A 10,587-nucleotide genomic window follows, 5' to 3' on the forward strand; every position below is an offset into this window, starting at 1 on the left:
CGCGCATAAAAAAGTCATTTCGACTCTGTCCGCCGTTCTAATCCTCCAATCACTGATTCTTCTTCCTATACCCAACTTTTATTCCTCGGAAATATCAGTGGAAGTCATTCTACTTCTGTATTGTTTCAATTTGATTATTTGTTTATTATCTGTTACCAAAATCGAAGTAATTTGTAACCTTATAATTTTGTCTGACATAATATTTTCTTTTTCTTAATAAATATGTTGACAATTTTTATTTTTATTTTTGGACAATTGGGTATGTGAAGTGGAAAATATCGTGTTTATTAAGAGTAATAATTTATCATCATTAATTTAGATGACAACGAATTTTTAATTAACTATTGTGATACATTTTAGTGCATTAAACAATGAATTATGAACATATCATCAAATAGACAACTGACAAAAAAATATAATTATTTTTTAATTAAATTATTTATATGGCAAGCAAAAAAAATCACAAGTTAAGGTGATAGATTTTAATGATCAAGTCATAGATGTTGTCAATTATAGACGAAAAATTTAAAGCCTGTTTGGGAATGATTTTGAGAATTGATTTTTTGACCGTTAGGAGAAAAGTGGGGCCCACCTGTGAGAGAAGAAGTCAAATATGACGGCTGGAATAGCGAAATAACGGTTAAAAAATCAATTTTTTTGGTGAAAAAATGGGGCCCAAACAGGCCCTTTAAATTGAAACAAAATTGAAAGTAGGGTGATCAAATTAAGAAATATAAGTTTGGGAATTAAATTTAAAGAAAGTGAAATAAAATGACTAACTTAGAGTAAATTTATAAGTTAAATGACCTCGATTGAAAATTCCTTTCTATTACTCACTTCTCATACTGAGCTATCACTTTCTCACCCACAAAAATCCTCGAGCGAGGGAAAATAGGAATACCCTGAGAAAATCATTTTCAGTAATGGAAAACATTTCCCATTCACTTCCCAAGAGGAGTTGCGCCGGAACTGGATACATTTCTCACAAGTCAGTGTACGACGACGTTTTTGGGGGCCCACCGAAGTTCGGGCTCTCCACATTGGCGCCTCGGTTTGAGGACTATGCTGAGATTTTTGGTGGCTTTCACTCGGTTCGATCTTCTTCCATTCCGGTTTTGGATCTTCCTGTAATTGATGAGGAGGCGGGGTTTCATTTTGATATTCGGAGTCCTGATTTTAAATATTTGGAGGTTTTCGGGGATTTCGGTGGCTTGGATTTCGCATTGTCGTATGAGGAATTGGTTGGACATTCCAGCGGCGGATATGATTCCTCTGAGGAGGCATGGTACGCTGACTCATTTTTCACATTTGCTTTAGAAGATGTACGAAAATCTTTGAATTTGTTAAAAACTTTTTGTCCTTAATGGCATATTATTTAATTAGCGGCGACAGTGATAAAAATGTTTCCTCAGCCGTGCGTTTTACACGCGGGTGAGAGAGAGAGATTTTGCAGGTGATTTGGTATAGGCATTTAATTTCGCAATCCCCTCCCTCAAAGAAATTAAATAAGAAAAGCTATCCGATATTTTGTGGGTTGCGAAAAATATGGAAGTCACATATTTTGGGTCCCAAATTTTAGTGGATCTTAATATTGACTTGAATGAATATAGCATTAAAGAATTTTGTCTGTGTGCAACATCAGATTATGATGAGTAATGGGAATTATGGTAATAGACATCCCCGCTATTGAAGCAAAATCGTTGATTTGCTGATGGTCTGGCTGCTCTGGGGCGCGTTGAAGACAATTTAAATAAACAAGTTAAACTTTTAGATGATGTGGTTTAACATATACTTTTTATAAATTTGATGTGATATTATTTATTGATTTATCTTTGTGCATTGTGACTTAAAGACATTGATTGTGAAAGTAATTATAGTTAATTATATATGAAATTAAAAATCTGACTGTTAAATGTTCTGATTGTGAAATGTTTTGGCTGTGTATTGACGTAGGAGTCCAGCTGAAAGTGAGTCTCTGTCGGTTGAATCAGACCCTTCAGCAAGTTCTGGAAAATACTACAACTTGTCAAATGGAGACCATCTCCAGTCATCTGATGACATTAAGCTGTTCAATGTTTCTTACCACATGTCTAACCGAAGATGCATGGAAAGTATAGCAACCGAATCCACACATGTAACTCAGTTACCTGCTATTTCTAGATGTGCTTACACATTTAATGATGTGTTAGTTTCCCAGATGAGTGAAGAGGAGAGGTCATATTTGCATGTTTCTAATGATCTTGACAGCAGTGCGGGTTGTGGTTGGACAAGCACAGGAGAGGAACTATTCATAAAGGGTTTGTCACACCCCTCAAATAGTGACTCAAAGCATGATCTAAACTTTTTAGAGAAGCATGGCAAGCTGAAATCTACACTGAATAAACCATTTATAACTATATCTGATATCAGCCTCAGAACTAAGCCTTCTGGACGGCCACCACCTTCAAGACCACCCCCTGCCTTTGCCGTTAAAAATGGAGATTCTGATAGACAAAATGCAACATTTAAAGCTTTAAATGATTCCACCTTAGAACGGAATGACAGTTCGTCACTGTTCTTTGACGTGGAAGTAGATTCTTCTTCATCTGCCAAAGCCATGAAAGATGCAACAGAGAAAGCTCAAACAAAAGAATCAGTGGATAGAAACGAGGGCCTCCAGAGTCATATTAATCTGCATCTGGATAATGACATAGAATTAGAGAGCAAGACAAGCAAGACATTAAATGTAAATAACAGATTTAAGGATGAGAGGATGCCACAATCACAAGCAAAAGAAGCCAAAGCACCAAAACCTTTCGTTGAAGAAAAAAGAAGTTTGACTGAGAATAACAAGGTAATTTCATATTCCATAGATGGGAAAAATCATATTCATTTTGTCGAAAAACATGTGGACACTGTTGCATGGAGTGAAGCAACGGATTTATTCGAAGTTATTGATACAAGTCTGCCCAGAAGGGCTTCTAAAATAGAGGATGGCAACATTATGGTGGAAAATATGAGGCCACGTTCAAATAGACTGCAAGAGGAAGTGGGCACTGAAGCATATGACCTGATGGAAGGCTGTAAAAACAATAAAGTGGCAAAGAAAGCTCCGGAATGGGATGAAGATAGGAATCAACTTGAAACGGATATGGACATTTGTGATTGGGATTATAACCAAGGAAGATTAGTCGCAACCAAGAAGTCGAGCAGTCAGGAGCGTGAAGAGGAAGTACAATTGGATGAGATGATCTGCAAATTTGACTTTATTGAGAGGAAAACAAAGGTGGTCCAGCAACATGGGCGAAGTGAAAAGGTATTAGTTGACCCTGATGAAAGTGTGGACAAGAAACTGGAGACTGGCAGCAAAAGAATTGAAAGCGAGATGATGTGCAAGGATGCTCGTTCAAGGAAGGAAAAAGGAACAAGACTTGAAGAAAATATTGAGAGAGAGGAATGCAAGAAAAGACTTGAAGAGGTCATTGAGCACACAGAACCTGGAAAACGAGCAAGAGAGAAACTAGAGCAAGAAGAAAGAGAGAAGCGACAACAGAACGCTTGTGAAAAAGAAGAAAACAATAAAAATAAATTGTCTCGTGAAAGAAAAGAGAAAAATAACACAATAAAAGAGACTTTTGACCAGAAGGGGAATGAGAAGATACTGGAAGGAGCTGTTAAGCACGAAAGGAGTGATAAGAACTCTAATGTGGGTCTTGGGAAAGGTAAGAAATGTAGAGATGAACAACTGGATTCCAAAGCATGGGGGGGAAATGAGAGACTTGTAGAGGCTCATAAGCAGGAGGACAATGAAATGGAATGCAGAGGAATCGCTCAAAGCAAAAATAGTAAAAAGGATCAGTGGGGGGATCATGAAAGCCAAGAGAGTAAGGAAAGACTAAGTGATGCACATGGGAGGGAAGAGAGTGAAATGGGGCCCAAAGAGTGTTGGACACAAAAAGATGATAATAGATCAGTAATGATTTTCAAGGAAGAAGAAATTTTAAAAAGATCACAAGAAGCTTGTGATATTAAAAGGAATGAGAACTTAAGCAAGGATACTGGTACGTGGGATGAATTGAGTGAGCAGGACATAGAAATTGAGCTTATTGAGGTGAACGGACATGAGGGTGAGGTGAGAAATGATCAGGAAAAGGATGTACTCATGGAAACTGGTAATTTTGATGCATTTGATGGAGGATGTAAATATAATGAAGGGAAGCTACTAGAAACTCCCATGACTAGGAAATATGATAGCCCCGGAGAACTGAAAGCAACTAGAACAGCCATTGCTAGTGAAGAAAATACAAAGTTTGTTACTGAACGCAAAATCAGTGTTTCTGAATCCAATGACGGAACCAAACTTCTGTTTAAAGGAAAATTCAACTCTTCTACTCAGAATAGGGATGGCTTGCAAGATGAGAATGGTGAAAACAACTTTACAGAGTCACCTTGTCTACCTGAATGCATTACAAATTCAAAGAAAGCTGAAGCTTGTGTGGGGAATACATGCTATATGCCAGAGAAGTCAGCATCTGAAATTGTATCTAATCATGAGAGTAAGACTGCACTTGCTCCCGAAGAAGAGAGCAGGAAGAGCATAAAGGGAGTTCTATCCACCATCAACACTAAAGAGACCAACGATAGGTCCATATCAGGTCTCGTAGTGGCTGAGTTGGTTCAAAACGGGAAAAAAATGGTAGGCACTTCATCAGTTGTTTCAGAAGAAAGAGAAAAAAAACTAAACCTGGGCCAACAAGGTCCAAGCCATAGCACAGAAAGAAAAGAGAAGAATTTGAATGAGACATTGGCTACAAAAGACCGAAAAGTAGATGGAAGACTTGGAAGGGAAAGAGAACTGGAAAATGAACATCTGAGAAAATTGGAAGAAGAGAGGGAGAGAGAAAGAGAAAGAGAGAAGGACAGGATGTCTCTGGGCAGAGAAGCCCTTGAAGCTCATGAAAGATCATATGCTGAAGCTCGTGAGCGAGCAGAAAGAGCTGCAGTGGAGAGAGCTACTTCTGAAGCAAGGCAAAGAGCTATGTCAGATGCTCGAGAAAGATTAGATAGGACATCAATGGAGGCTAGGCTCAGGGCAGAACTTACTCCAGTAGAGAGAACAGCTGTAGAAGCGTGGCAGCGTGCTGTTAAAAAATCATTAGTCAAGAAGAATACCTTTGAGGTCCAGGAACAAGTAGAAAGATCTATTACTGATAGATTTTTGGGTCCTTCCAGATGTGCTGCATCTGTGAGTACTCGTCATTTTATTTATTGCTCTAATACATTTCGATAGATGGTTGATGTGTTTTTACTGGCAGGAACTTCATGACCGTCAGTTCCGAAATACAGGAAACTTGAATGGATTGAGATATTCATATTCTTCAGCACATGTTGGTATGTGATTTATTTGGCTAAAGTAATATTCCTCTGTTTAGGGTTAGCATCCATTTGCTAATATATATGAGAACTAAATGATGATCTTTCTTTTGATTTACCACAATGTATTTGCCTTGAATAGTCCAATGAAAGTGCGTTTTGGCTTGTTTGGCTGCTGGCTCATACATTTACAACTTTGTAGGTGATGAAGGTGAATCACCTCAGAGATGTAGAGCTCGGTTAGAGAGGTACCAGAGAACAGCAGAGCGTGCAGTGCGTGCCTACTTTTCTTTATGTCTATCACTCCCTTTTGGAGTTATATTCTTCTTTTGAGCTGCCTCTTTTTGGTGATCTTGAACTTTTCCATGTGCCATTTAGGCTAAAGCCCTAGCAGAGAAAAATATGCGTGATCTTCTTGCTCTAAGAGAACAAGAAGAGAGGAATGTATGCATCCTTTTACCTGAGTAAAATCTGATCTATAACTAATATCCCATATGATCTCACGTCAAATTATGTTAAATGTGCAGAGAGTTGCGGAAACTCTGGATGTTGAGGTCAAGAGATGGTCAAGTGGAAAAGAAGGAAATCTCCGTGCATTGCTTTCGACTTTGCAATATGTATGGTCATCCCATGTCTTTGTCTTTGTCTATGACTTGAATACTAAATGATTTACTTTTGTACATGAATATTATTTGTTGTTCATTTTCTTTACTTTTTCAACCTGTCCTTTGATATGAGATGGGAGAAATGGGGGAAAAGGGGTAATCATGAAGTTACCATGAATGGTTCCCGAGGTTTCCAAATCCAATAAGCCATAACAGGTTCATGCTCTTGAACTGACTTTAACAATGTGTTTGGGGCTCAGATGAGATGAATGGAAACAAACAAAGATCTGATAGATAATCAATTCTATTGTTTGGGGTTGGCAAAATAGATGGCAATGCAAAGAAACTGAAGGGAAATCTAATGGAGCTTTTAGGCACTGAAATTTTTTTATTTTCCATTTCACATAAAAGAACGACAGGCTTTAAGAAAATCAAGAATGAAATCAGTCTGGTAAGAAGTATGGTATCTCGTCATCAGGAAAATAATGACTTGAAGAAAATCAAGAATGAAATGAATTAGTCACAAACTCTCATATCCGTCATTGATTTAAATTCTCTCCCTTTATTACCAAATTGTATATGCCTTTAAATGGATTCAAAACTGCTGGTAAGCTTTGCACAACAAGCTCTCATTAGAGGCCGCCTTATACAGTGTCATGGATCCTATTTTAGGACGAAACGGCAGATTTGGAAAATGAACTTTGTCACAAGTAATGTTCTTTTGATAAGTTTTCGTGACAGTAAATTTAACTTTTGGTGTAATTTTCGAATAAGTTTTTTTGTCGATGCTATTTCTGGGTAAACATTGGACAGAACAAATAGCTTCTGCAATTCAGGTTTCACCTGAATCCCTATTTTTGCTTATTTCACTTGTCTTTCTGCTAGTGTGTTGCATAATATTAAATATGTGAAAAAAATGTTCCGCAGCTGTTTGTGGACTCTTTCATTTTCTTCTTCACCATACATGTAAAGTAAAATGGCAGACTGATTGTGACATGAGGGTAAATTTTCAGTCTACCCAGTGGCACACGTACAGAGATCAAGGAAAGCAGCAAGTTATAAAGAAAAAAGTTTTATTATTTTCCTTCTCCTTTTTTTTGGCGTTCCCATCTCAAAATCAATCAGCTGAAGGATTTTATTAATTTTTGTTTTGTTCTTTGACTTTCTTGTTTTTTCCTTGAGCATAGCTTTTCCAGTTTTCTATATCCAGTGTCAAAAATTTGAAATCGGACCAACTACCCATTTTGTGTCTAGTTGTCTTCAGAATGGTTTATTTTAGTCTATCGGCAGTTGCTTTATGTCCAAAACTGGATTGGATTTGCAGTGAAATTCTTTTGCATCTTATAATAGCCCTTTTAAGGCTTGTATTTTTTTCAGGAACCTATACTCTATCCACACCCAGTTGCACAAATAACAGTAACTGTTCACCCACCGGATTTATTATGACAAAAGAAATAATAAACAAACAAGTGTATCCTATACACTATCTTTTTCTCTCCCTTATTGTAAGGTATCTGCATTGGCTGTGGAACTGGCTTCTGAATCAATAATTTTTTATTCTCAACCCCAAAATATTGAGAACTTGAATAAGTTGAGAGAGCTTTAGAAAGGGCAGAAATTACTACTTACGCCAGCAAAGGGACAAAACAAATTAACCTATTATTTTTGGTTAGATTAACTCAAGGGTCCAAAATTTATAATTTAGTTATCATTAGTTTTTCGTTTTTGATTGTTCACTTGTTTTTTTACTGTTTCATCATGATGTGTTGATCATAGTACTCAGTTTTCTCCTTCAACAATGACAAACTTTGAACTTTTACCTCAATGACAGATCCTTGGGCCTAATAGTGGTTGGCAGCCGATCCCATTAACTGAAGTTATAACTTCTGCAGCTGTAAAAAGAGCATACAGGAAAGCCACTCTTTGTGTGCACCCTGACAAATTACAGCAGCGTGGTGCAACTATTCAACAAAAATATACATGTGAGAAGGTTTTTGATCTTCTAAAGGTTTGTCACTTGTTTTCTCTCTATGTAATTACTCATTCTGCTGTTCAATGAACTAAGGCAATTTTAGGATGCATTAAAATACAGGAATAAGCTTGATAATAATTTGCTTTCTAGTATCAACATATTGAATGGTTAGAATGTTGATGTAATGAACACTTCAAAATCGTTAATCTTTAAAGTACAATTTTGATCAGTCTGTAATTGCTTTAGATTGGTTACATCTTTAGTATATTTGACTTCTGTTTTATATAACTGCAAACATGCATCAGTGTCCAACTTTTCCCTTTTAGTAAAGCTTGACTTGGTACAGTGTGTAAAAAGATGTGGGATACTTTAAAATTGTTTTCAAAGCAGAATTAGCTCATTTTGGCAGTTGAGTTGAAAAAAACAATTTTATTGTGGGTGCATGAGATGTAGTTTGCATATATGTAATATTCTGTTATTTATGTCAAAAGGCAGGGGACATCTTAGGTCAGTTTTGTCAATATCTAAAACTTAGAATTAGCTTTTGTCTGCAATTTGGAATGTGCACGTATGAAATGAATTTTGATAACCCACATTGCCATTAAAACTACCCACATAACTGACCGTGGATCTTATCATCATCTTGTTCAATCTCATGATTTAGATGTGGAGATCGACATTTCAATAGAAATATGTTATGTGATATTTGTGTAGCCTGTTGGTTTTGAACTGTCATTTTGTTATCTCATATGTTAAATGAAGATGCCTTGGTAATATGGATCGTAGAGGCCATATTGATATTGCTGCTAATGTTTCCATCTAAAAGCTTGTCTAGGAAGTGTTAATAAATGGCAACTCATTTATGTATATATAGAACTAATTGTTGGATAAGTGAGTACTACTTGTGGGTCTTATTGAAATGTGTGGAGAAAAAGTGGTTTTGGCCGTTTATAAACATTAGCCAAATATAGGCTAATAAAAACCTAAACACGGCTAGCATTATGTTGGACTTCATGTCAGTATGACTGAATTTCTTTCGTCCTGAAACTTACCCTCTCTATGATCCAGTCAAATGTTAGCATATTCAATTTTTAGGAATTACAAAACTCGATTATTTTTCTACGTAAAAGATGTGAAAAACTATCTTTCTATTTGTGTCGTGGCTTGATGCAACAAGCATTTCTGTTCAAATCATTTGAATGTTTTGTGGCTTCATTTTATCTTCAGGAAGCATGGAACATGTTCACATCGGAAGAACGGTAGCTTGAGGCCTTTTCTGCTTGGTGAACATTTGCCTTGTAAATTTAGGATCAGCGAGCAAGTGAATTTTCTTTATATATTTATGGTACACTTATTTCTTTTCTATAGTTTGCATGTAAGCTTAAGCTTCAAGAATGTTTGTAGGAATATATATGAAAAAAGTAGACATGCCTAAATAAATCAATGTCTGAGCGCTTTGGAATCGGGATTAGACTGGACTGGTTGGCTCAACCAGTTCGACTGTCCATGGTCCACAAAGGCTTTAGTGTGTAATTATGTTGTTGATTAATTTGCCAGGACAAGTGATTTCAAATTAAATTATTATATCATTATGTACAAATAGTATTACTCTTTATTGAGATGGGCAAATTTCAATCAAAATTTGATTTGGTACCAAGAAACAGCTGGTCTGGTCCCATCATTTTTTAGCTATGAATTGATTTTCGAATCCTCCCCTCCCCCATCTTGGACTGAGGTCAATCAAACGCATCCGAGGATGAATCTGACAGCACTCTAAAGTCATTTTACATTCCCTCAAATTGTGTTGGGTGATAATCATTATGTTTAATTGCTACAGAGCATCCACTGTAAATTTTTTTTTTTTTTCATTATTACTTTGGTTAATTGTTTAAATATCTGTTGCTTATGACCTAATTTATTTGTAGACCTAAAATGTAATGAATGAAATGGAAGGACTTAAATCTCGAACGACTGGGGATGCTTCTGTTCATAAAATTTGTGAGAAACATCAGTAAATGGGGTTGTATCTAACTTCTAATAAAAAGGGAAGGGAGGATCTACTATTCATGCAATAGTAAATGAAACCAATTTTACTATGCATAATGTCATTTTTTATTTTCCATTTTATTTATTTCAAACAAATATTCTTTCATACATCATCCCACTAGCATTAAAAAAATAATTATGTCAAACAAATATTCTTCCACACATCATGCCACTAGTATTAAAAATATAATAATAATTTTAGTAAGTATAAACTGTCATGAGCAAAAAAAAAAAAAATCGCACATGAGCTTTTAAAAAAAATAAAAATAAACTCTCCACACAGTGCGGAGAGATGACAAATCATGTGCAGAGTAAAAAAAGAAGAAAAAATTCTCTGTATAGTGTGAAGAGATGACAAACCATGTGCGGAGAGTTCCAACTCTTCATATAGTGGGAAGTAACAAAAAAAAAAATCTCTCGGCAACTCTCCATACATTGGGAAGTAATAAAAAAAAATCTCTCTGCACAGTGCGGAGAGATGACACTCTATGTGAACAGTCCACACAATCTGTGCGGACACTGTCCTCACAAAGTGCGGAGTATAAAAAAAAAAAAAAAAACTTCACACAGTGCGGAGAGTTGGCAAACTCTCCGTACAGTGCGAAGTTAAAA

The 10,587-nt window shown here is 36.2% G+C and overlaps 1 protein-coding gene across 2 annotated transcripts; it reads left to right on the forward strand.

Annotated features, from left to right (window-relative positions):
- Positions 1-871: 871 nt before the first annotated feature.
- LOC111408998 (auxilin-like protein 1) lies at positions 872-9,574 on the forward strand. 2 transcript variants are annotated; one of them, XM_023038880.1, is made up of 8 exons: positions 872-1,285; positions 1,954-5,224; positions 5,295-5,370; positions 5,555-5,625; positions 5,731-5,796; positions 5,880-5,969; positions 7,789-7,965; positions 9,157-9,574. In XM_023038880.1, the coding sequence occupies exons 1-8, from the start codon at positions 924-926 to the stop codon at positions 9,190-9,192; spliced, it is 4,149 nt and encodes a 1,382-aa protein (XP_022894648.1). In that variant the 5' UTR covers positions 872-923; the 3' UTR covers positions 9,193-9,574. The 2 variants fall into 2 exon arrangements, with proteins under 2 accessions (XP_022894648.1, XP_022894649.1); XM_023038881.1 differs by having other exon boundaries at positions 5,313-5,370.
- The last annotated feature ends 1,013 nt before the right edge of the window (positions 9,575-10,587 follow it).

This window comes from Olea europaea, chromosome 14, assembly GCF_002742605.1.
Source record: "Olea europaea var. sylvestris chromosome 14, O_europaea_v1, whole genome shotgun sequence".
NCBI classification, from domain to species: domain Eukaryota; kingdom Viridiplantae; phylum Streptophyta; class Magnoliopsida; order Lamiales; family Oleaceae; genus Olea; species Olea europaea.